This window comes from Lathamus discolor, chromosome 14 (genome assembly GCF_037157495.1).
Source record: "Lathamus discolor isolate bLatDis1 chromosome 14, bLatDis1.hap1, whole genome shotgun sequence".
NCBI classification, from domain to species: Eukaryota; Metazoa; Chordata; class Aves; order Psittaciformes; family Psittacidae; genus Lathamus; species Lathamus discolor.
Genome location: NC_088897.1, coordinates 384,668 through 409,570, shown reverse-complemented (window position 1 = coordinate 409,570; position 24,903 = coordinate 384,668). Strand labels below are relative to the sequence as shown.

At 59.2% G+C, this 24,903-nt stretch overlaps 4 protein-coding genes across 7 annotated transcripts in view; 3 read left to right on the top strand and 1 right to left on the bottom strand.

Moving 5' to 3' along the window:
• LOC136022100 (coiled-coil domain-containing protein 183-like) overlaps positions 1 to 3,486 on the top strand; it is a 14,570-nt gene extending 11,084 nt beyond the window's left edge. Inside the window, exons 16-17 of the mRNA XM_065695032.1 lie at positions 2,965 to 3,119; positions 3,221 to 3,486. Of these exons, the coding sequence (XP_065551104.1) occupies positions 2,965 to 3,119; positions 3,221 to 3,486 (421 nt within the window). The remainder of the gene's footprint in view (positions 1 to 2,964; positions 3,120 to 3,220) is intronic.
• Positions 3,486 to 9,089, top strand: LOC136022099 (coiled-coil domain-containing protein 183-like). Its single transcript, XM_065695031.1, has 14 exons — positions 3,486 to 3,587; positions 3,954 to 4,115; positions 4,239 to 4,343; positions 4,523 to 4,645; positions 5,034 to 5,162; positions 5,303 to 5,363; positions 5,443 to 5,543; positions 5,828 to 6,057; positions 6,359 to 6,518; positions 6,660 to 6,779; positions 7,028 to 7,295; positions 7,728 to 7,833; positions 8,564 to 8,626; positions 9,029 to 9,089. The coding sequence occupies exons 1-14, from the start codon at positions 3,486 to 3,488 to the stop codon at positions 9,087 to 9,089; spliced, it is 1,791 nt and encodes a 596-aa protein (XP_065551103.1).
• On the bottom strand, positions 8,098 to 13,324 carry LOC136022098 (uncharacterized). The gene is made up of 11 exons (XM_065695030.1): positions 13,241 to 13,324; positions 12,139 to 12,723; positions 11,888 to 12,062; positions 11,699 to 11,807; positions 11,274 to 11,329; positions 11,017 to 11,165; positions 10,762 to 10,877; positions 10,344 to 10,522; positions 9,851 to 10,003; positions 9,543 to 9,636; positions 8,098 to 9,388 (listed from the first exon to the last, which is right to left on the bottom strand). Exons 1-11 carry the CDS (start codon positions 13,322 to 13,324, stop codon positions 9,229 to 9,231), a joined length of 1,860 nt encoding a protein of 619 aa, XP_065551102.1. The 3' UTR covers positions 8,098 to 9,228.
• On the top strand, positions 13,322 to 24,903 carry LOC136022089 (nuclear envelope pore membrane protein POM 121C-like). 4 transcript variants are annotated; one of them, XM_065695015.1, is made up of 13 exons: positions 13,322 to 13,639; positions 13,713 to 13,892; positions 14,182 to 14,337; positions 16,127 to 16,207; positions 16,504 to 16,660; positions 17,275 to 17,366; positions 18,193 to 18,263; positions 18,990 to 19,114; positions 19,456 to 19,558; positions 19,878 to 20,039; positions 20,367 to 21,956; positions 22,683 to 22,811; positions 23,028 to 24,903. In XM_065695015.1, exons 1-13 carry the CDS (start codon positions 13,362 to 13,364, stop codon positions 23,120 to 23,122), a joined length of 3,219 nt encoding a protein of 1,072 aa, XP_065551087.1. In that variant the 5' UTR covers positions 13,322 to 13,361; the 3' UTR covers positions 23,123 to 24,903. The 4 variants fall into 4 exon arrangements, with proteins under 4 accessions (XP_065551087.1, XP_065551086.1, XP_065551084.1 ...); XM_065695014.1 differs by having other exon boundaries at positions 18,987 to 19,114; positions 19,881 to 20,039; XM_065695012.1 differs by having other exon boundaries at positions 18,987 to 19,114.

Below are 24,903 nucleotides of genomic sequence, written 5' to 3'. Positions count from 1 at the left end.
TCCTGTCACCAATACCAAAGCACACGACCAAAATCCTTAACGTAACAAGCCACAAAATAAATCAAATACCAACAAGATCCAAAACCATTTCCACAAGACACCCCCTGTGTCTTGTAGGACCCAAACCACAAGAAGCCCCCTGCTTCTTGTGGGTGTATACCAAACGGACGCTAGCAGCCGGGTATACGCCTTTACCTATTTCCTATCTCGATTTATGGAAAGCTTCCAAACCTTGCGTGCGCTTACCAAACCAACCCAATAACCAATTTAGTCTTTATGCAAGATGCCCCCTGCACCTTACAGACCATACAAAAGAAAAGAATACCTTTTATGAAGATGGTCCTTGTCTGCTCCTGCAGTGATCCGAATGAGTCGAGGGGTCCCTCCGGGAAAAATTCCCGAGGGCCCTAGGGAGCCCTGTCCTCAGTGGGTCCTGCAGCCGAGCAGAGAGGGTCCCACCTGGGGTGCCAGATTGATTCGGAGAAAACTCCAGGAACAAACTTGACAACAAAGTTTTCAAGCTGACAAGCAGGTATTCTTTATTGCAGCGCCGGGAGACTCGGGGGATAGCTCCTCCTAACGTGTGTCTCCCTGTTGCTCCACAGGCTGTCCTTATATAGTCCCTGGGCATACATACATTACGTCATTTTCCAGAAAGTTCCCCGCATGCGTACAGAATTGTGGTGGTGGTCTCTGAGGGTCGTTTACTTCTTCCAACAATCTTCATCACTTCTGGCAGCCTTTGGAGCACGTGCAGTAGATGCTCATACCAGTTTAATTGGTTCGTTAGCACAGGAGACATAATAATCCTCCTATCCTCCTACTTATCAGTTAGTTTAACTGTAGCCCATCCTGGACACCTGCCATTCCCAGATACTCCTTATCCCTGTGTCCTGTTCCTCTAGACTGTTTTTCTTAAAACTCTGTCAACTATAACAATTTATCTTGTACAAGAAGGCTCAGTGTGTTCTCTAGCTGCACTCTATTTTTTTTTTCTATGTATCATGCACTTTAGTAATTTTCCATTGCTACTGTTACAAAGCCATCAAACTTAACATTACTTAAAACTGATTCTAAAGGTTTATATATTCCATTTTGTGATTTTCTGTCCCCCTTGTTTCAGATGGTAGGTAGCGAACCAGGAGCTGCAGGCCAGCCAGGGGCTGGATCTCTCTTCTAGGCGAGCATGTGTTGTGTTCACTGTTTGCTGTTTGCTCAGAGCACTCGACTGCCTGACCCATGACAATTGAACGGGGCCCTGGTTTGTACTCTTGACAGGGCGTTTTCCCTTGTACCATTAACAGGTTGTGAATTTTCTAACATTTTAGCAGGGAATGTTGAAGTCACCTGGAGGAGGAGAGGTTTGACGTGTCCTGGGTTCAGCAATAGCAGCCATTTTTCTCCTTCTCAGTAGCTGGTGCAGTGCTGTGTTTTTGACTTTCGGCCTGGGAACAGCGCTGCTAACACCGATGTTTCTAGTTACTGCTCAGTAATGTTTAGTCTGACCAAGGACTCTGTGAGCCTCATGCTCTGCCAGGGAGGAGGGGAAGCCGGGAGGAAGCAGAGACAGGACACCTGACCCAGACTAGCCAAAGCGGTATTCCATACCACAGCATGTCATGCCCAGTGTATAAAGTGGGGGCAGTTACTCGGAAGGGGGGGATCACTGCTCGAGTCGGGCTGCTATGGGTCAGCAGGTGGTGAACAACTGTATTGTCTTCCCTTGTTATTTCCCTTATCATTATTATCATTGGTGGTAGCAGCAGTGGTTTGTGTTATACCTTAGTTACTGGACTGCTCTCATCTCAACCCGTGGGAGTTGCATTCTTTTGATTCTCCTCCCCATCCCTCCGGGAGCGGGAGCAGTGAGCGAACGGCTGCGTGGTACTGAATTACCGGCTGGGCTTAAACCATGACAACACGTCAGGTGCAGAGGGCCTGCGGGACTCAGTCCTTAGTTAGAGGCTTCCTCTTGGAAGCTCACTGCTGCAGCAGTCTGCGGGCTGTTGGCTGTGCAAGGTTGGGTGAAATGTCTTTAGTAACACTTTGGAAGGCCCTGCCGTTGTCGAGACTGAGTTTTACTGAGGGAAAGTGAAATGGAGATTCACGAACCACTTTATCCGATTTAAAATGCTTTCTCTTGCCCCCAGGCTAATCTATGTGTTTAAATTTTGCCTAGGAACGTTTAGGGGCATAATTCCTGTATTTGGCACGTGGACACGGCCTCAATGTGGAGATCTCTGCATGCATGGCCAGACTGGGGAGATTCCTTGGGTGTACAAACCCTCCCCTGATTGTCTTTCAAATGGCCATCTCTTCATGCAGGCTTGATGAAGCACTGGAGAGATGATCACGTTGGTATTTAGCTTGTCACTGGCTACTAGCACTAACACGCCATTTATAAATCTGCAAAGCAGATGCTGAGTGAGAGCCTCAGAGGGTATTTGACAATCCCGTATTTCTTTGTTTTCAATGTTCAATCCCCTTAGCACAACAGGATGGCTGCAGGCTAAAGATCCCGCGTTACAGAAACTTGATCTCAGCTGATGTACGAGCTTGGTGCTGCGAAGGCCATTTCCCTAAAAGTCTTTTTCTGCAACTCTCTGGTGGCGGGAACTTGATGCTATTGACCAACAAACAGCTGCATGTGCTTGCGTTTCTTGTCCCGTTTGTAGGTGAGCAAGAGCATACGGTGAGCGTCAAAATAAATACCAGTACGGAGAGCTGGTTGGTTCTTGCACATGTCAACATGAGCACAACTCCCTGCGTGGCTGTTTCCTGACCGGTTAACTGACATTTCCAAAGGGACATGTCTGGGCAGCAGCAGGCTGCTCTTGCTCCGTTGCTGTGGTTACAGCCCAGCAACAGTTGCCAGGGCGCAGGGAGCTCAGCTCCGTGTTGTGGTTACAGCCCTGTGACAATTATGAGCACATAGGTCGCAAGGCTCCATTGGCTTGGCCACAGCTCTGTGAGCGTTGCAGCGGGCAGTAGAGCTGCAGTGGCTGCTACGTACGCAGTGGGGCTGGAGAGCCAAGGCAGCAGGAGCAGCATCATGCTGGGCCAGAAGCCAAACCTCAGCAAGCGCATGCGTGAGATGCGGGCCAGCATAGCCCTGCAAGGTGCTGCCCCGCTGGCTTTGCATTATGGACTGGGCCAAGCAGGGGGCTTTTGGTCCCCGCATCATCCTGCACGGTACCAACAGCTCCTCAATGTCCTGCAGGGCTAGCGAGGACGTTTTACTCCAAGCCAGAGGAAGAAAAGTTAAATCAGAACCGGGAGCTGCTGCCCCAGCTGCGAGAGGCGGTGCAGGAGGATACCCATGTCCTGGGCCGTGTGCGGAAGGTACCAGCAGGTCCCATTTGCTGCCTCCGTGACTGTGGATCTGCAGAGCTGCAGAGCCAGCTTCTCCACTGGTCCTCTCCGGGAGCAGGAAGAGCAGGGCAGCAGGAGAGCAGGAGGCTGGGACCATCCCCAGGCTGGCACTGATGTGCTCTCTGTTCTTCTGCCCACAGCATGAGCTCTCCCTCTCTGAGGCTTGCGGAGCAGAGCAGCCCTTGGGCAATGCTTTGGCCAGTAAGACGGTGGAGGTAATAGCAGAGTCCAGCGGGCGCAGGCTGCTCGCAGCGGGCTGGGGTTCAGGGGATGCTCAGAAGGACCGGTTGTAGGGACCTGGTGCCAGCACCAGGACAGCCCCACAGGGCTGGTGCAGTGAGACACGGGGTGTTCATGAGTGGTCCCGTGGAACCCTTTGCACTGCAGGACCCATCAGTGTCCTCCGTTAGCTCCCTGAGCGGGACCTTTGCCCCAGCAGAGCTCCTGTCCCGCCAAGGGAGTGACCAGGTGCCAGCATCACCAGCTCTGCCTTACAAAGAGTTTTGCAGGCAGGACCCCTTCTCCCGTGGGTGCCCATCGAGCCCTGCCTCCAGCCTGGCAAATGCTCACATCCCATGCAGGTGGCCCAGGAGAAGCTGCGGGCCGAAATCTATGGCCGGGTGAACACGTGCAACATGCTGCTGTACCAGGTGAAGCAGCGGAGCCGGGCCAAGGAGCAGCTGCAGAGGCGGCTGCAGCAGCTGCAGGATGTGCAGATGGACGAGAAGCAGCACCAGGCACAGGTCCCAGGGCCCCTTGCTGGGGTGGCAGCACCCGTGGGGGGGTTCAGTCAAGCCTGCAGCCCTGGGTGGGCGCCGGTCTCAGCACACGGGCTCACCCCTTGTCCCCAACCATCTCTGCCCCAGGTGGTTCGTACGCTGGAGAGCAGCATTGAGAAGACGCAGACAAAAGTCCACGCTGGGCAGAAGGTGACTGCCCTGTACGTGGCGGTGCGGGATGCCCTGAGGAAGGTGAGCTCATCCTCACTGCGCCGTGGTCTCAGCCGCTCCCCCTGCAAAGGCCCTGAAGTGCCCAAGGGGCTGTGCTGGTGGGACACCCTCCTGCAGGAGCTCCTCCTGCTCCCCCCCATCTTCTGTCCCAGCACAGGGCACCCCTGGGACTCAGTGGGCTGTGGCTCCCCGTGTCCCAGGAGCTGGCCCACCTGCCCCTGCACCTGGACGTGCTGAGTGAGACGGCCGAGCTGCAGCACGGGGAGGTGGAAGACATGGAGCTCAGGGCCTCGCATGGTCTCAGAGCTGCTCGTGTAGCCAAGGTGAGAGGGTCCAGCGCACCTCAGGGTGCTTTCCTGCCCTGCAGAGCCCACAGGTGGCACCAGGTGCCCAGGCTGCTGAGTCTTCCTTCGAGGAAAAGCAAGACTGAGCTTGGCTTCCCCACAGTGCCCAGATGCCTCCCGAGCTCCTCCCATGTCTGGCTCTTGGGCCAGGCTGCCCTGAGCTGGGGACAGCTGCCTGAAGCACTGGCCATGGGGAAGGTGGCATTCTCCATTCTCTAGCTGCCCTTGCTCAGTTTCCTCCCGGGGCTGTTTACTCGGGGTAGGGGGTGGCATTTTTGGTGCTGGCCATGCCCATGTTAGAAGCCCACAGAGGTCCATTGTAGCTTTGGGAGCCACTTCTTTTCTGCTCTGCTCTGCTCTGCTCCAGGAGCACAAGGCCAGGATGGAAGCCCAGTTCCGTGCCGAGAGAGAGCTCAGGGCCCGCACCCTGGCTGCTCGGAAAGTGCGCGTAGACAGACGCTGGCTCAAGGAAGCAGAAGAAAGGCTTCTGAAAGCGGTGAGCTGGGGGGACCTGGCCCAGGCAGGGTTGCAGGCACAGGGCGGGCATCGGTGCCCAGCCTCCCGTGGGCGAGGGGCTGCAGGGCCAGCTCCCCCAGGGTGCCAGCAGCTCAGGGTTGACGATGAACATCCTTGCAGCAAGCCAGGCATGACGTCGCCAGGGACTTGCTGAGCCTGCCCGACCAGGACCCGCTGGTGGGTGAGTGCCTGTCAGGGTGCAGGGGGGGATGCGGGCGCAGCCGCAGGCATCCTTCCCTGCCACAACCTTTCCACCCCAGCTGCCAAACCGGAGGCCACCAAGTCCCGGCTGGAGCGTGACGCCTGGCTGACGGAGAAGATGGAGAAGGCCAAGGCTGCGGTGCAGTGCTCCTGCCTCTGGGTGAGCTGAAAACCCATCTCTGGTAGAAGCTGGGGCTGCTCCAGCCCCAGGGAGCTGAGCCTTGTCTGCTCACCTTGGTCCATTGCAGGGTTATCTGCCCTCCTCTGTCCCCAGAGCCCCCCAGGGCCCCTCTTGTGCAGGCAGGACGGAACTGCTGTGCTCCACGACACGAACTTGCAGCGGTTCTGTGGTTCCTGGGGCAGAAACCTCCCCAGCACCGCGGCCCAGATCCTGTACCCTGCAGGAGTGGCCTGGGCTGAGTCCATGTGCTCTCCCCCGGCCAGGACGTCCCCGGCAGGCTCCTGGCACAGCAGAAGTCCCTGGCGGCACTCGAACAGTACCTCAGAGGGCGCCAGGAGAAGCAGCAGGAGCTGAAGAAGGCACTGAAGGAGCTGGAGATGCAGCGGGATGAGCTGAAGTTTCGCCAGCCCGCAGACACAAGCAGGTGCTGCTGGGCTCCGGACAGCCATGCCAAAGGGGCCACCAGCCCTGGGGGCAGGGGGGCATGTGCATGGCAGGTGTCCCAACAGGGCACCCCTTCCTTTGTCACCCTGCGGCTGCCCACCCCTCCCGCACTGGGAGGGTTTCTGAGCAGAGTGCTGCCCCAGCTCTGGCGCTGGCAGAGCACCCAAAGAGGAGCCTTGCTCCTTGCCTGGCACGGGAAGTGGGCCCAGCAGCAGCACGGGGTTGAGCTGCAGGCAGCACCTCTGCTCTGCGCTTGGGGCAGGGGAGAACGTGGGCAGCAGCTTTTGCAAGAGCTCTGGGGCGTCTGCAGCCCTGTGCACTTGGATGGATGTGACCGTGCTTGGCTCCAGGGGGCTGGAGGAGGAGCTGAGGACGAGGCTGCAGTGGGAGGAGGCTCGGCTGGCAGAGAGGCGAGCGCAGCTGCTGAGGAGCCAGGAGACGCTGCTGGAGTTTGCAAACGGACTCGACAGCCTCTGGGGCCGTCTGCGGGGCATCACCGTGCCTGGCCAGGTACCCGCACAGGGCCGGGCTGAGCACAGCCCAGGCTCTGCTTGCTGCTGCAACGGCACCGTGTGGTGACGCTCGGTGCAGCAGCCATCACCCCGAGGGGCTCGCTTTCCCCACCGAGGCTGTTCTCTCTCTTGACTCCAGGAGCATTCTGTCAAGGCCGTGGGAGCGCACGAGAAGCTCCAGCAGTGTGAGCAGAAGCTGCAGTACCTGGTGCAGCGGGTGGCTCACCTGCCCCCCTGCAGCCACAGCGAGGATGATGAGGTGCCCGGGGGCTCCATCCCTGCTGCGGTCCCTGGGGACCCACACAGGCTTTCCCGGGTGGCCCAGCCCAAGCCATCCTCCCAGCTGGAGGATGGAGGTGCTCGAGGGAGGAGCCACGGAGCAGCTCAGGCCCCGGTGGCCCTGGGCTCTGTGGGCTGTTCCCTACCAGGGGCATATGGAGCTTGGGCACCCCTTTGGCTGGAACACCCGCCTCCCCTTCAGCTATGAACACAGCGTCTCTTTCACAGACTTTTGTGAAGGTCAGGCAGCTGCTGGAGAAAACCCTCATGAACGAGCCGCAGAACCAGAAGGTTTCCTTGGAGGACGTGTGCATGAGGGTCCAAGGTAGGAAAGGGGACACATCCCACAGCAACTGCCGCAGCCCCTGCCTCCTGGCATTTCTGGGCCTCCTTGCCCACCTCCCAGTGTCCCAGCAGAGCCCAACCCAGGAGTTGCTCCGGGTGCTGGGGCTGACCTCGGCTGTCTCCAGGGCTTTGAGCATGGTGCTGCTTTTATGTGTGGATGTGGGAGAGCGAAGGCAGGCGGTGGGCTGGGGAGCGTAGAACCGCCGCAGGAGCAAGGAGGGATGCTGTGGGGCAAGCGGGGAGACTCTCGTCGTCTTCAAAATCACTGGGCTGCGAATATTCTTCACAGGCAGTGCTTGGCTCTGCCAGTAGCCTCCTCCTGTGGGAGCTTCTGGTCCCTTACCACCTTTGCTTAACACAGCAGGACCCAGGCCTTTGTGGGAAGCCCCAGCAAGGTCGAGAGAGGCCCCAGCAGGTCCCCCTGGGCTGCTGGTGTGGCACAGCCAATCGGCAGTGCCTGTCCTGAGGGCTCTCCACGATGCCAGCAGCCCTCCAAACTGTGCCGGCTCCTCCTGGGGACACAGGCACAGCAGAGGCAGCCCCGCAGACCCTCCCCAGCCCACTCCTCTGCTCTCTCCTGCAGACGATTCTGATTTTGGGGACAACCAGAGCAGCCTTGTCTTCAGCAGAGAAGACATCAAGAAGCAAGGGCTGCGGCTGATTGAAAGGAAGAAGAAAAGCAAGAGGAAGTAGTGCTTGCTCCCCGAGAGCTGGGGATGCCTCAGCCCACCCCTTGTACACTTTTCCCTTGATTTAATAGAGATGCTTTTCATTCCTCCAAAGCTTGTGTCAGAGCTGAAACAGGAGGGCGCAAGTCACTTCTGTCCCTTCTGGGATCTTATTGCCAAAACGTAGCGCGAGTTGTGGTTTTGCAAGGAAGCTCCAGAAGGAGCAGGATGTGCCAGTGACTGCATCTAATGGAGCTTCCCAGAACCAAGAGCCCAAGAGGCATGTTCTTCTGCAATGACACCGTGCTTTACTGCCACCTGCCCGCCTCCTGCCCCTGTCTGTGTGCTTACCACAGCCAGGGCTGTGAGCTGAACTCTGAGAACTGTATCCTGGAGAGCGTGCGTAGAAGAGCCCAACCGCCAAAATCAAAACACGCAATGCCTCCTCCCACAACAACTCTGCCAGGACAGAAAGCTCTTGCTGGGCATCACCTACACGTGGTGAGCACTAGATAAGCCCCACCGACATGCCAACCTGCCCTTTCTTAGCCGCCTAAAACTCCATCCCTTCACATGGAAGGGAACCAAGGAAAACCTAGGGTGGAACGTGGGCACTGGCGGCAGGCAGAATGGGAGCCCTGGGGTGGTGAGGCACCAGGAGGCCTGTGTGAGAGGACCGCCGCTCCACTGGGCTGAGGGAGTGAGGAGCAGTGGGTCTGGCCCCCACCTGGCCACACCGTCCCCACCACAGTGGGGTGGACAGCGGCATCCATGAGGAATGGCTCAGGGAGATCCGAGAGGAGCACACAGGAAGGTTAGGGGGACAGAAAACAAAAGCGATGTGCAATACAATTGTTCATCCACTGGTGTCAAGGAGGCTGGCCAGCAGGATGCCGAGATGAAATTCCTGCAGACCATCTTCACCCTGTGTGAAGCTGGCAGGGCCAGGGGCTTCTCGCAGTGCCTGAAGGAGTTCTACCACCAATTGCAGGTGGTAGAGACTATCACAGCGAGGGGACACCCGGTTGCTCTGGGGAAGGGGGCACGTTGCCAGGCACCAGCACACTGTCAGGACAGGGCACAGGCAGGGACCAGCGCGTGCAGACACCAAGCTGCCTGAGGGGCCGCGGGTGCCAGAGCGGCCCTGGCAGCTGGGACGCTGCCCAGCATCGCCCCCATGCCAGACACACCTGAAGGCTGAACCCTGTTCCTGCAGCACGGTGCCCACCACGTCCTCATTCTTCCAGGGCAGGGAGCAGGTGAAGGAGACCAAGTGAAGCAGAGCCGGGAAGCTCAGGGCATGGCTCAGGGGCCACTTCCCAGCACTGCACTTGCGGGTCCTTGCTCCCACTGTTGAGCTACACCTGTGGGCTTGAACAATCCTTGTTCGTACTATCGTTACTATTTCTTTGTATTTCACTTGTTTTCCTCCACTTTGCCTCTGCTTCCAGCAGTGACAGTTTGCAGGCAAGGCTGCACAAACGTGCTGGGAAAGACCAGGGAGAGGGAGACGGTCACCTCTGGGTCATCCCTACAGTCACAAGCTTCTCTGAACCCCACATCATGGTAAGGGTTTCTGAGCCAAAACATGGTAAAAGACACCCTTAACCCAGCTGAGTTTACTGATGATGGGAGGCTGTGCCACAGCTCAGGCAGGCAGCAGGGTGCCAATCCCCACCAGCCCCGGCTGGGCACTGCACAGTCGTTTAACGGTTGTTACACTCCTTTACCTGCTGCTTTTTCCTCTTCCTCTTCCTGGGAGCTGCTCCTGGCTCTGTTCCCTTGCCATGCTGCAGGCTGTCATCAGCAGCCACAGGCAGGGAGCTGTGGACAAGAGCAAAAGGCCTGAGACCCACTCAACACAGCACCGTGGCTCCTGCCCTCTCCTCGTGCTGCAGTCAGACCCCTCCATCTTCCCTCTTCCTCCCCATGCCAGGAATGCAGCAGCACCCTCAGCCTACGTGTGCCACCAGCCCGAGCCTGTCCCCAGACCCCCAGGAGCTGCTGGAGGCCACAGAGCTCCCACGCCCGCTCTCACCTCGAGGCAGCAGCCCCGTCCCTGCACCACTCCAGGACAGCCACAAAGAAGCCGTGGGTGAGGGTGTCAGCAGCAGAGGCACGGAGGTAGCTCTTTGCTCCAGGCAAGGCAGCGAGTCCTTGGCAGGGCCAGCAAGGGAAGGCGTCCACCAGCCTGCAGTGTGGGATGAGGGTCAGGGCCAGACCCTGCATCCCCCCAACACCAGACACACCTGAAGGCTGAGCCCCACTCCTGCAGCACAGCCCCCACCACGTCCTCGTTCTCTTGGTGCAGAGAGCAGGTGGAGTAAACCAGGCGCTGCAGAGCCGGGAAACTCAGGGCATGGCTCAGCACCTTGTGCTGGAAGCCGGCCAGCGCCTGCAGCCGCTCGGCACTTGGGGCAGCCTCTGCCATCGGCACCTGGTTCACCATCCCTGCAGGGAGAGCAGCCGTCGCCTGGGGCCTAAGCACCCACAGCCCACCCATAGGTGGGCGGCCAAAGCCCCTGTGTTACCTGAGCCACTGCAGGCAGTGTCAAGCAGGATGCAGGACACCTTGCTGTACTTGGGGTCTCCAGGATCCACCGTCAGGAAGCCCTGCTGGGCCAGCTGGAAACCGGTGACACCAGCACGCATCAGCATGGTGCTCATGGTGGCAAGGCGCTTGGTGTCCACATCAAAGGCAAAGATCTGACTGAAGGCAGAGCCCGGCACCCAAGAGACACGTAAACATCCCGCACGGCCTCAGGAATGCGCTGCCCAAGCAGCATCAAGCACCGGCCATCGGCCAGGCAGGCAGTGCTTGGGAGCTGCTCCCCGAGCTAGGGCAGGGGCTTCAAAGTGAACCCCTGTATGATCCCACGTCCCACTGTGCCCTCCCCAAGCCACGAGCCTACCCAGGGAAAAGCGAGCACCACACAGCCCTGCCCTCACCCCTTGTTCTTCAGGATGGCCGCCAGGTGGCTGGTCTTGTTCCCAGGTGCAGCACAGGCATCGATGCCGTGGGAGCCAGCAGCAGGGCTGAGGAGGAAGGCCGGGAGGCAGCTGGCCTGCAGGAGGACAAAGCCCCATGAGCGGAGCAGGCAAGAAGTCCCTGTCCCTCCTCAGCCATGGCTGACACTGCGGGGCTGCAGGCAGCCACAGCAGCAGGGGACAAGTCCACCAGCACCCACTGCCAGGAGCCTCTGCCTCACCGCAGCCTCCCGCTGCAACCAGAGCTGGTCCCGGCTCCTCCTGGGGGTTACAGCCCAGTTCACAGCAATACCCCCATCCGTACATGTTATGGAAGCAGAGCCACAGGGCAACCCCGTGGCTGCCGGCTGCATTCGTCCTCTCTGCTGCAGTAAAGCACGAGCACAGCCTTCAGCATGTGGGAAGAAGCTTCCTCTCCACCCATGTCAGGGGATTCCCCAAGCCCTGCAGCCTCCTGCCAGCAGCTCCCCAACCTGTCCTGCAGAACAATGTGTCCTGAAGTGTACAGCAGGTTCTCATGGAAGTCTGTCTGCGGAGGGAAAACCAGCAGCTCCAGGAGGTGAAGGTCCAACAAGAATTTCTTCCTGGAGAGGGACCTCAGTTTTTCCACACTGCCCATGAGGCACAGGGATGATGAACACACAGTCCTGCCTCATCCTGCCCACACCAGAGCTCTGCAGAGCCCAGGCTGACACCCTCTTTGTCCCATGTCTCCTCTCTCCTTCAGTGCCAGGCAGCGCATGGAAGGGCAGAACATAAGAGTGGGGAGTGGGGACACCCCAACCCAGGCACCCTGAGCACTAAGACCGATGACCCCCTGACCCACAGGACCTCATCCCAAGCCTTTGCTGCTCACTGACACCCCAGATAAGCCAGGGTAGCAGGAAGAAACGCTTACCTGGCTGCCTTGCCCAGGTAGGAGTTGCCCTGACGCTTGAAGAAGTCAATCACGTCGTCCACACAAGTCTTCAGGGTGTTGACCCGGACGTAGCGCGGTACCTGGGAAGCTGGGGGAGCCGTCTGGATCACACACAGTCACCCACTGCCACCACCACGGGGACACCACCGCGCCCAGAGGCACACTCACCGCCGGGGCCGGCTGCCTGCGCCGGGGCCAGGAGGTCCTCGTTGCGGCTCACCTTCTGCCGCACCTTCAGGCGGGCCAGCTCGGCCTCCAGCCGGGCCCGGTGCCGCCGGGCCAGCGCCTTCCAGCGGCCCCCGCACTTCAGGCCCTTGCCGAAGAGCAGGTCGTACACCAGCACCTGCGGGGACGAGGCTGAGCCGGGACCCGCCGTCCCGGGACCCGCCGCCGCCGCCGCCACCCCCGGCCCCGCTCACCTTCGCCAGCTGCGGGGACAGCTTCTTCTCGGCCCGCAGCAGCGCGGCGCCGGCCAGCAGCTCCTCCAGCACCGGCGAGTAGCGGAGCGTCTCGGACACCAGCGCGTACAGCTGCCGGACGTGCTGCGGGGCGGCCAGGGGCTGCCCGGGGGCACGGCCCCAGCACGACCCCGGCACGGCCCAACCCCGCACACCCCCCGCACAGCCACGGCCACGGCCACGGCCACGGGCGCAGGCCCGCCCCTCCCGCGCACCGGGAGCCGGCTGTGGTACACCAGCGCCGTGACGCCGCCGCCGCCGCGCTCCAGCCCGCTGTACAGCCCCATGGCGCCCGCGGCCCGCCTGCGCACACGCCACTTCCGGCGATGCCGCGTCCCGCCCGGCAGCGGGCAAGGACGGGCAGGTCCAAGAGCCCGCCGCTCGGCCGGGGAGGAGGCGGGCGGGGACTTCCGGGGTCTTCGTGCCGCCGGAAATAACCTGAACACAGAGCGGGAGGGACGCGGGGTTGCGGGGGCGAGGCCAGAGGAGGCCACGGGGATGCTGCGAGGGCTGGAGCAGCTCTGCTTTGGAGCCAGGCTGAGAGAGCTGGGCTGGGGCAGCCTGGAGAAGAGAAGGCTCCTGAAGGGGAGACCTGAGAGCAGCTCCAGTGCCTAAAGGGGCTGCAGGGAACCTGGAGAGGGGCTTGGGACAAGGGCCTGTAGGGACGGGACAAGGGGAATGGCTTGAACCTGCCCGAGGGGAGACTGAGATGAGCTCTGAGGCACAAGCTCTTCCCTGTGAGGGTGCTGAGGCGCTGGCACAGGGTGCCCAGAGAAGCTGTGGCTGCCCCATCCCTGGCAGTGCTCAAGGCCAGGTTGGACACAGGGGCTTGGAGCAAGCTGCTCCAGTGGAAGGGGTCCCTGCCTGTGGCAGGGGGTGGAGCTGGAGGAGCTTTAAGGTCTCTTTTGCTCCTGGCAGGGGAATCGTGTTCCGTGTGCTCGTCCCTGCCATGGTGCCTGCCCGGCAGGACAGTGTAGGGCTGTGGAAGCTGCAGGTATTGGGCAGCAGCACCCCATGGACAGTACCAGGCCGCGGGCGGGGTAAGGAAACGGGTGGCACGGACACACGGCCCCCAGGAGGCGGCAGGCTCCGGCCCCGCCCACCCCGCAGTGGCCCCGCCCCGCCGCTCGCGGCTCCCGCGGTGCATTCCGGGCCCGCGGCCCTTACCGCGGCGCTGGTCGGGGATGGCGGTGCCGGGCCCGCGCGCGGGGCGCTGGCTGCCGGCGCTGGCCGTGGCGCTGACCGTGGCGCTGGCCTGCTTGGTGCTGCAGGGATCGCTGCTGGGCGCGGCGCTGGGCGCGGCGGGAGCCTGGTGTGCCATGCGGCCCGGCCCGCCCGCCCCGCGCGGGCCCGCCCCGCACCCGCCCGCGCGGCGCCCGTACGGCAAATCTGCCGCTAACGGCGGCCCGGCCGCTGGCACCGCCCGTGCTGAGGGCGCCGTGTCCCGCCGCTGCTACCTCGAGTGAGCGCTGGGGGGAGGACGGGATCGGAGCCTCCCGCCGCTAACGGTGGCGCTGACCGTTGTGTCCCCGCAGGGCCCCGCAGCAGAGCGTGCGCCGCCGGTACCCTCTGCCGCCGGACCGGAGCCCTGGGAACGTTTTGCTGACGGTACGCTGGGACAGTCAGATGCCCAGGGGCTCGCCGTGGGCCCGACGCCCAGCCCCGCTCCGCAGCCCCGTGACTGTTAAGGTTGCCGGCCTGTCTCACTCTCCTGCGTGAGTACGGGGAGGGTGGAACCGGGCTCGGGCCTGCGGCGTGCGCAGGCAGCGCCGGGAGAACTTCACCTTGATGGGCCCGAGCAGGGGGGATCCGGACTTGGGCCCCTTGGCCCTGCAGCAGCTCCCCGGCGGCGGCAGCCCGGTGGTGTGCGACCCCAACCCCCCGGGGAGGCTGCACCAGGAGCCCGGCCCCCTTTATGGGGGGAAAACCGGGCCCTGGTGGGGGATCTTGCTTTGTGGATCGCAGCTTGCCTAATGCCATGCACTGCTTTGCTTTGACCTGCAGCTTGACACAACAAATCTTAGCTAGGAACTTCCAGGACAAAAGCAGCCCAGACCCCTGCGCCAAAGAGACGGTGCTCAGTGCCATCAAAGAGTGCAGGAAGAGGCCCTTGCAGCAGGACGACCAGGCTTTGGGAAGTGATCATGAGAACAAGAGGAGGTAATGAGCCGGCAGTGCAGGTCGCTGCCAGTAAGTTGGGAAGGTCTAAAAGGGGCTAGTGCTTCAGTGGTGGCAAATGGGATGTGACCAGGAGTGGGTGGAAAAGCGCTACTGGAAGTGAACTGCAGAGGGAAGCACAACCTGGGCCTCTGGGCCTTGTTGGGAAGTTCTCCTGGGCTTCGTTTTGCCCTTGAGATTAATGGGATGTGGTTTAGGGTTTTGTCTGGGCAAGCCCGTGGGTCAAGTGTGTTTCCCTTCATTGCTGGGGGTTGAAGAGGCTGGGATGTGGTTTGAGTAAGCCTCGCTGTGCTTGAGCTGGTGGGGGAAGTGGCTTTTGTCATCACAGGGATTCACAGACTGGGGAAACGTGCTGGGAGATGCTGGGATGCCCTGCAGGCTCATCGTCTCTATCCTTCAGTCAGCCCCAGGCTTCCAGGAGTGACGGGATCCCTGAGTCTTACCTCCCCAGGTGGAAGCAGTGTCCTTTAAGCAGGCCGTGTGCTTCTTTTGTGTGCTGTAGGTAGCGAAAGGAGGTACAAACACAAGGGTAAACAAGAAATACTATCTTTTGCTTTTGTTAGGTCAGTGGCTTCCAGCTCTGAACTCAAAGTAGTCAGGGCTCAGTGTCTTTCCCAGTGCACTGGGAAGAACGAGGTATAAACCCTGGGTGCCAAGGTGTGTGGAGCCTTTCTCTCTGCCCAGGCATGTTGCTGCCTCACCATTCTCCCCTCCTGGTTTTAATCCTTGTGGACATGAAGGCTGTTTACCTTGTGCTCCTTCTACGCTGCTGCCGCGTTCCTGGGCTGGAGAAGGGGAACTGCAGGAGAAACTGCAGAAGAGTGGCTCGGGCAGTGCCTGGTGCATTGTCTTGAGTGCTGCACTGGGGCTGCTGCTAGAGGTGGTCCAGAGAGCAGTGGGACGAGTGGTGGTTCACGGGGCTCCTGCATGGCAGGGCCCGCCCTTCTGTCTGCCACTGCCGAACTTCCCTCTGCCCTTGAACCCTTGGCTTGATGAATCTGCAGCCTGCAGGAGCCGAGCAGGACAGCAACAGGATGGGTGCACAGACAGCATAAGCTTGGGCTTTTTTTCTTTATTTCATTTCTTTCAATGTGCCAATGCACAGCTCTGCCATAAAATCCAGTTTCGAAGGCATTAATGTCTGGCAAGCATGCAGAATGACTTTAGGCAGCAAATAATGCAGCCTTTGAGAGCAGAAAGAAACCAAAGTCACCTGGAGAGCTCAGGATTGCCCATGCGCTGGGACCAGCATGCTTGGAGCTCCAGGGAAGCACTTGGGCTAAGTGACAAGGCGGATCATGCACCTCCAGCCCAGCTTCACAGCAGGTTTGCTGTAGGACTTTCAGACTTCAGCTCTTGACTGAGTCATGGTAGGAAGGGGATCAACTTCTTACTCCCAACATTCTGGGGCACTGGTTAGGAAGAGGTCAGAGGTATGAGTTTCAGAGGTCAGGTCTGTTCCAGAAACAAGCTGCTGAGTCTTTCTGAAATATTGTGGCTTCAAATAATGGATTTGACCAGCAGGCAGCTGGTGCAGGTGCTGGTGCTTGGGAGGAGAGAGGCAGTTTGGGTGAGAGGCAGTGAGGACAGGACCAGGTGGAGAAAGAACCTGCAGAAGGATGCGAATGGGGGAAAACTCTGTCCTGGGTATTGGGTGGCAGGAAAAAAGCAAGATTTGTGCTTTCCAGTGCTGAGCCTGCCTGGAAAAGGGTACTCTCCCTGGGCTGGGAGCTCTCCATGCTACCACAGACTTGTGCCCTCTCTCCTGCAGGCGCTGTGGCAGCAGTGAAAGTGGGCAGTTGGCTATACAGACACCAGAAGCAAATGGTGCCCCTGCCTCTCTTGTACCGAAGTAAGTACTCTGGGGCAAAAGCAACTCTGAGCTGGGGATGGGGAGTCGAAAAAGCCTGTGGATTCTGGGAAGGGTGCTTGCCTTTGTCTTGGGGAGCCCACCTTTGGGGAGATCATGAGAGCCTGTGGTCGTGCCTTTGGTCTGTCACCCTGAGCACAGGCAGTGGCTCTAAAGGCTGTGCTGCTGCCGAGGCTTGTTTCCAAGTCCTGCACTCTAAGGAGCAGTGGGGTTGCTTTCTTCCACCCACTGTACAGTGAAAGGACCTGTGGGGAACTCATGAAATCTTTAACCTCCAGGCCTGAAGCTATGAAGAGGGACCTTGACTCACACCACCCAGAGGAGTGCTCAAAATCGAACATCTCTTCTCCCAGCAAAACATACACTGCAGGCATCCCAGGTTCTGAGCGCAATGCCATCGCCAGCTCTTACAGCTCAAGCCGGGGACTCCCACAGGTAGGAAATGTCTTGCCTAAGGCAGCCCTGGAGCCCAGCATGCAGCTCTTTTCCCCTCCCCCCTGTGCCCTGGCCAGTCTGCTGGGGGATATATCCAGAGGAAAAGAAAAGACAAAATCTCTTTGCTGTGCTGACAGCTTTTCAGCCGGAGGCAGCAGCACGCCTGGGAGCCTTGTGTTCCCACTTCAGCATGGGTCTCCTCTGCAGCTGCTGAGCTGTAATAAAAGACTGCTCACATCCTGGTCTGGGCTTGCAGGTGTGAGAGTGGGACGTAGTCATGGTTAATGGAGCTATGCATCTATGCAGGACAAGGTTTTCTCCAGGGTGGATCAGAAGGGAAGGATTTGCTCTGGCTGGGCCAGCAGTGTCTTTCCGTCACCTCAGCCATAAAGAGCCTGGAGGCCACTTGCTCCCAGAGTGGATTCAGTTTAGGGTGCTCAGACTTTGCCTTCCATGGACGTTCTGGAGGGGAGTTGAGCAGCGTTGAAGCAAGAGGGGCTCTGGGCTCGGTAGCCAGTGCCTGGGAGATGGGATTTACTCTACAGTGATGAGGAGCACAGGAGGCTGTGCTCCCCTGAACTAAATCAGTTACTGTTGGTCTCTCTGTGTTACAGGTGAAGAGAAGGAGGTGTCTGAGTGTGTCCCCACAGTCCAGCACAGCATCCTCCTGCTGCGAGATGCCAGAGTGGCCTCTTAAGAAAGGAAGGTAACATACTGCTCATCTGGCGAGTGCCTGCTTGTTGATGCCAGCTGGGAAGAAAGCAGTTACCTTTCCAGCCATCCCAGTACCTAAGTCCTGCTCTCCAATGAAGCCATGACACTCCAGGCCCTGAGACACAACTGCTGGGTCACCCAGCTGTGGGGAAGCCCTGTTTTGTCCATCAGTATTCCTGCAGCCTTGTTCCACTGTGGTCCTTGCTTCAGTGTTGACCTGCACCATGCCCGCCCTGCTCCCAGGCTGGGTTAGAGCTTGAAGGGCTCAGATTGCTGCAGCGGTGATATTGCTGTGTGGCATTGGCATGTCCTGGGTCTGGCTGGTTGCCAAAATGCTGCAAAGAGGCAGCCCCTGATTTTTGCCATCTCCTCAAAAGCAATTCATAGGAGCTCCAGGAAGGCTGTAATGTAGTGCCTGCCTGGGCATGCAGGCCTTTGTTCTCTCTGCTGGCTCGGAGAAGCACCTGACCTTGTCCTCACTAAAAGTGACATAGCAGCTGCCCTGCTGACAGGGTGTGTTCAAGCCAGGGCCCTGTGAGTGGCAGCAGCTCCCACCCCAGATCCCTGGCTGCTGCCCTGAGGCTGCCCAAGGCAGGGCCCTGGTTAGGGGAGAGGAGCAGCTCCTCTGCCTGGAGCCATGCTCAGGCTGCTGCTGTGACTCAAGGCTGTTGCCCTGAGCTCTGCAGTTTGGCAAAGACAGCAACGAAACACAGCAGGGATGCTTGTGGGAGTCCTTGGCGTATTGGGTCTCGTCCTGCTCCCAGGGTAGGGGGCCAGTCCTGGGGCTGACCCTAACTGGCTTTCTCCGACTTGCACAGGGAACGGGAGATGCGGCATTCCAAAAGTTGCACTCCAGTAAAATTGGACAAGGCTGTGCAGATGGAGGAAGGTGAGTGTAGGAGGGGCCCAGCTCTGTGCCATGGTTGGATGGGCCACTGGTGCGGGGCAGCAGCAGGACATGAGGTAGCTCAGGTCTGCAGGTGGGATGAGCTTCAGGTGTCCCCTGGAAACCAGGAATGTGCTGGTCCTGAGGCAGTGGTGTTTCTGCTGGCCTCAGTGACTTGCCCTAAAGGGTTTTCCTGATGCTAACTGAGGCGCTGACAGATAACTTGGGGGTTGGTCTGCAAGGGGGAACACCAGCCTCCATGCCAGCATGGTCCAGGTGTCAGCCTCAGAGCAAGATCTGCTGCAGTACAAGTAGCACCCTGCTCAAATTCCAGGGGAAGCTCGTTCTAACACTTCCTCAGCTAAAAGAGAACGGAAATTCCGTGTGCCCATTGTGGATAGGGTCTCGTGGCACAGTACGAGATGTGGCCACGTCTGGCAGTTTGTGTGGTTTGTGGTTCAGGGGGGCAGCATGCAAGGAGTGTGTGTGGAGGTGGGATGGGGCCGCTGGCCCGTGGAGCCCCAGCGGGCTCTCGTGACAGCTTCCCCGTGGATCTCTTGTGGCCAAGCTGCTGCCACAGGGCATCGCAGCTTTGTCCGCGGCTTAAGGCTGTGTCCCTGGCTCTGCCCTCTAGGATGGGCATCCAGAGAGGAGTGGAAAGGGAGAACCCCCTTGGTACAGTCCAAACGCCTCTGCTGGGAGCTGCTCCTGACTTGTCTTTTTCAGTAGCTGTTGAGAAGCCTGAGCAGAAGCGGCGGCAGTCCCCGAGCCCACCACCCTCACCAGGGAACGGAAGACCGCGCAAGAGGAGTATCTGCCTGCTGGTGCCGTGGGATAATGAACCACTGGTGCTGGTACGTCGCTGTCTCGCAGCCTCTTGTGCTCTCGTCTGGGGACAGAATGTGCCCAGTGCAATCCCTGCAGGGCTGGGGGCAGGCTGACCTGCCTGTCTTGGGGAAGGAGGTTTCGTCCTTGGCTGAGTGGGAAGTGATGCTCTCCCCTGCCCTGGTGTGTGGTGGCTGTGCATGACTGTGCTGCCCGCTGCTGGAGCAGGTACTGGCTGGGCAAGGGTGCTGTGCCCTCAGCGCCAAGCCGGGGCTCAAACGAATGGGGACCAGAGCTCTGCAGTGGCTGTGGCAGAACCACGGCTTCCCGGCTCTGGCGCCAGCCTGCTTCCACACCTCTTTCTTGGCAGCCCCCTGCACCTGACCCCGGCTACCCCATCACGGAGGAGATCATAGAGGAGGAGAGGAAGGCAGCGCAGCAGCGGTTGCACCGACTCTTGCGGCCTAAGGCGGGTAAGGGCAGACTGGGAATGTGAAGGGCATGGCAAGGAGGAGACAGCCATGGCGCGGGCTGGCAGGGCTGTGGGGTGTCCGTGCAGTGCAGGCTGAGAAAGCTTCTGGGCCGGTGCTGGGCCGGTGCTGCCTGGTCCTTGGGTCTAAAACTCCTAGAGCCTGGTGAAGGCTCGGGCGGGAGACCTCATGCCCCGCAGTCCCTAGGGTAATAGGCAAGGTTCCCCAGGGCCGGAGCTGTGAGCTGTTCATGCTGGGAGGCTCTGCTAAGGGGTAGTCCCATGCACCAAGTTGTGGGTCCTGATTTCGTGCTGCCTCCCAGCAGATGTGGTCTCCAGCACCACTGCAGAGGGTATGCCCATGTCTGGGCCACTGGCTTGCACCGTGACCTCACCATGGCCTGCTCCTGCCCCAGCTAGCACCAGCTCACTCCCAGACAGCCTGAATCAGATGCAGAGCAGTGCGGCTGCACCCATGCTCGCGGGTAAGGAGGAGGAGGGTCAGCAGAGTGGGCCTTTGGCAGAGCAAGAGAGGCGCAGTGGGAGCTGTGCGCTGCCTCTGTGGGAGGTGGGTGGCAAAACTCCGTGTTCAAATGCTCTGTTGGCAGCAGAGCTGGCAGGTGGGTCTTGAGGGGGCATGTTTGGGGACACCAAGCCCATGGTCCTGTTGGGAGCCGCACTACAGGGGTAGGTCTGTGGCATGGGTGGATGTTCCTCCAGAACCTTTGTGGCATAGGTGCGGGTGCTTGGCAGAAGGGCCATCTCTCTGTAGATGACCGCTGTCCCTAAATAAGTTCTCTCCTTGCTTGCAGACTCCGCTGGAGCTGCAGTAGTGTCCCAGCCACTTTCATCAGCTGCCCAGCTGCCTGCTCCAGCTCTGTCGCTGGAGTTGAGTTCTCTGCCTGCCACCTCTGCTGACACCAAGCCTGTGCCTGTGCTGAGCACATCTGCCCTGACTGTTCCTGTTGCCCCCAGCAGCACAGCACCTCCTGCATTCACAGAGCTGGGCCAGACTCCCAGCAAGCCTCCCTCCTTCCCAAAGCCAAGCATCCTTTTTGGGACGCCAGACACCACTCCCTCCAACCAGCTGGCAATGAACGCAGGCACTGCTGTGCCTACCACAACCCCTGTCTTCAAACCCATCTTTGGTGAGAGCTCAGCCTCCTGTGCGGCTGTTGTCTCCACCGTCAGCATGCCTGTGAGCTCAGGCCCTTCCTCAACACCCTCTACCACCACCATGTTCAAGCCCATCTTCGGCAGTGTCATCACAGCTTCATCTTCAGTAAACACCTCTCCTTTTGCCTTCCAACCACCACTGCAGCCGGCCTCGGGTGCAGATCTGCCTGCGGCCTCCACAACAACCCTGGCAGGATTCACAGGTCTCCCTAACGTCATCTTCACCACGGCAGCTATGACAGCCACCACAGAGAGTTCCTTCACAGATGCCACCATCAAACCTGTCTTCAGCTTTGGCGTCAATGCACCCGCCTCCACTGGCCCCACCACCAGCCTGACCATCACCACTGCCACAGCCACCAGCATGGCACAGCCCTTTCTGTTTGGGGGTCCGGCCACCTCAGCTCCCAGCACAGAAATCAGCTTCTCCACCCCAGGGTCCATGCTCCAGTTTGGAAAGCCAACTCCAGCCACAGTCACTGCTACCACCACTATCCCAGGAGGCCCTGCCTTTGGCCAAGTGCCTTCAAACTTGATGGCTCCTGCCACTACTGCGGGCTTTAGCATATTTGGTGGTACCACGCTGACCTCTTCTACCCCAGCCACCACAAGCCAGGTGACACTGACATTTGGCTCCCCTGCTTCAGCTTTTGGCAGTTGTGCTGGTGCAGCTGCGAGCCAGCCACCCACCAGCCAGCCTGCTGCTGGCCCTGGCAGCTTTGCCCCTGCATTCAGCTTTGGAGCCCCTGCAGCCCAGTTGGCTGCTCAGCCGACATTTGGCAGCAGTGCTCAGCCAGCCTTCGGCACAGCCAGCACCCAGGGTTCCTTCGGCACCAGCAGCACCCAGGCAGCATTTGGGACCACCACATCGGTCTTCTCCTTTGGGACAGCCACCTCCACCACCGCCAGCTTTGGTTCCACCACCCAGACCACGAGCAGCAGCAGCACTGGTGCCACCATCTTTGGCACCACCCCTTCTCCTTTCACCTTTGGGGTGACCACCCAGCCAGGACCCTCCACCAGTGCCTTCGGGGTCGGCACGCCAGCCCTGAGCAGCGGCTCCCCTGCTGTAGCTTTCAGCTTTGGGGCTGGGCAGAGCGGGGCAGCCCTGGCAGCAACACCATTCGGCTCCTCCCTGGTGCAGAGCACGCTGGGTGCACAGAGTCAGAGCACGCCCTTCGCCTTCACCATGCCCAGCACACCCAACAGTAAGCCTGTGTTTGGAGGTGAGTTGAGGTGGACGGGGCGTCTGCGGGGGTGAAGGACAGGGTTAGATTTAGGCAGCAGCTTACCTGCCAGACTTGGCTGAGCTGCCCAGGCTCAGGAGTCCTGAGGGACTGGTGCTGGGGCTGTGCAGAGCCCTGCCATGCGAAGGGAAAGTGCTTCCCTCACTTGCTGCCCCAGCCCCAGGGAGTGGAGGGGAATCCGAAATGTCGCTCCTTGTCACCTCTGGATGCACTGGATGCATCGGCTCCTGCGGGTGCTGAGCCAAGGCAGGTGATGTGCAGGAGCCAAGGTCTTGCCAGTGCATAAAAGGTACTTGGAACATCTTGGCAGGTACAAATGCTGCCAGATAGCAGTTGCAATTGATTCCTGCTCACTCTCTGAGGCTTTCCCTACCACTTTGCATGCGCCCTGGGCCAGCTCAGCTCCCGGAGAGCTGAAACCCACATGCTGAGTAATTCCTTGATCTAGAAAGACAGAGGCCTTTGTTCCTGCCTGGTCTGCAAATCCTCCTGTGCTGCCCTGCTGGCAGGAGAGCTCAGGGATTACCACAAGAGCACCACTTCTTGCATTAAAAGGGCTTCTTGGGTGAAAAGGCTGATCTTGGGGACTGCGGTGCTCCAGCCCCCGGGGGCAGAGCTGTGCCTCTTGTGGGTGCTGCCAGCTTCCTAAAGCCAGGCTCTTCCTCCTTTGCCGACCTCAGCTGATGGTGGCATGTTGCTTTCCAGGAGCTCCTGCACCCACTTTCGGGCAAAGCACACCTGTCCCAGGAGCAGTGGGGAGTGGAAGCAGCAGCCTTTCCTTCAGGACTCCCAGCACTCCTACCTCGGGCTTCGGAGGAGTTGGCACTTCCTTTGGTAGGGAGGGAGCTGGTGCTTCAGGCTTGAGGAGCTTGATGGGTCGTGTTGTCCTTGGGCTGGGGGATGGTGGAAGGGCCAGGCTGTGCTGTAGGAGCCGGCTTGGGTGGTGGCTGTTGGGCTCTGGGGATGCAAAACCTTCCATTCCCACTGGGATAGGGATTGTGCCAGCTTGGAAGGTGGCTGGAGAGACCTGAGCAACCTTTGTGCTTTCAGGTTCGTCCACCCCCGCCTTTTCCATTGGAGCAGGATCCAAGGCCGGTGCTCGCCAGCGACTACAGGCACGGAGACAGCATACCCGCAAAAAATAATGGCCAGTGCTGCTGGTCCCCCATCCATGGGGGCTCTAGTCCAGAGCAGCACCAAGGTGGGACCGGAGTGATGGGGCCAGGCTCCATCTCTGCTGCCAGCAAGAAACCGTGCTGGGCGGCAGCACCTGAGGTGGTGAGCCAAAAACTTGTTACTTGAACAGTTCCACAGCCAAGGCTGGGTGAATCTCTGTACATATATGCAGTGTTTCCTTCCTGACTTTATTTTGCCATGTTTCATTAGGTGTAACCTTTTCCCCATGTGCTTGTCCTCACTGAGCACCCCCAGCCAGCCCCCACCGTATGGCACGGCAGGCGGCAGAGCCCCGTGGCTGCAGAGGGGCTGCTTTCTGGGCTCCTGAGGGATGTTGTCTTCACCAGGTCTGAAATCTTTCCCCCCATTTGATCCCATGGCCTGGTAGACACGCTCCTTCCGCGGGGCTCTACTTTGTTGTCCTCCCCGCAGCAGTGGAGCTGGGGTTAGTGCCAGCCTGGCCTCGGCCTCCAGGTACTGTGGGTGACCAGCCCAGTCTCCACAGTGGGGTGACAGCCCCTCGCAGCCAAGGATGCACCGCACCCTGGTACCTCAGCCAGGGATGGGGATCTGTTCCCCCACCAGCCCACACTGCTTCCACCACCCCACTCATGTAAAGCCCTTTCTTTCTTTTGCTTATTTGTGCTCCTGTTCCATGCACTCATTGAATCAAGTTTGGAGGAAGAACTGATCCGTGTGCGTGGCGGCATTTTGGTTATGCCGGATTTGCTGTAGGGAGTTTTATTCTTTCAGGAAGCAGCCGTCCCTTTTTGGGGGACATGTCCTGGCTAATTGGGTGTTGACAGCAGCAGCATCACTGCGTGACTGTTCACACCAGGGCTTGTCCCTATGCTGTGGTGACTGAAAGCAGCCAGGGCCGGGTGCTCCAGGCCTGGGAGTCTCTCTCCTGTCCATGTTTGGGTGCTTCGGAGCCAGCTGGGGAGTCCAGAGCGGATGGGGATCCTCCTCAAATCCAAATTGTTTTCCATCTGTGGCTCATCCCCACCCGTTTGGGATTTACCAGCTCCCAGGAGCTGCGGTGCTGTCTTCTCTGGGGCCATTCAGTGGGAGAGGGGCAGAGGCTGCCAGAGCCAGGGGTCACCTGAGAGCTGCACCCGCTGCCTGTGGTGTCCCCACCACCTCCAGGAGGGCTTTGCTGCCAGGTCTTTATTCTCCGAGACGTGTGAGTGTGTGTGTCGGGTGGAGTCTAAATTGCAGAAAAAACACAAATATTTAAATGTTTTTTAATGAAATAAAACTTTATTTTTATATTTAAGCTCAATTGCCTTTGAGTTCCTTCAAGCTTGGTTCAGTGAGGGCGAAGACCCCGGAGCACTGTTGGTAGTGTTCATATGTGCTGGCCCCTGCCCAGCACGGCCCAAGGGACTTGGCTGTGCTTGGGAAAGGCAGCGTCATCCCGTGGACTCTGCTGCACTCCCCAGCCTGTTACAGCATCTCCTTCCTTCTGAACTGGGATGTACATGGATGTGACTAAACAGGTTTTGTTTATTTTTGTTCTTCTCCAAGGATGAAGAGCATTCTGATGGTGAGGGGCTTTCTGGGCCACCAGGACCAAAGTGTCGGTTCTGACATTTCTGTTGAGGATTTTTTACTGTTGTTCTATAATTCTAGAAATGTTCTGCTATTGTACTACTATTGTTTTGGTTTACTCTTGTTTTACTGTGAATGTGCAATTTTTTTCCCCTTGCTTTTTATGTCCCCCATTTAAAATAAACAGACTGTGTTCACA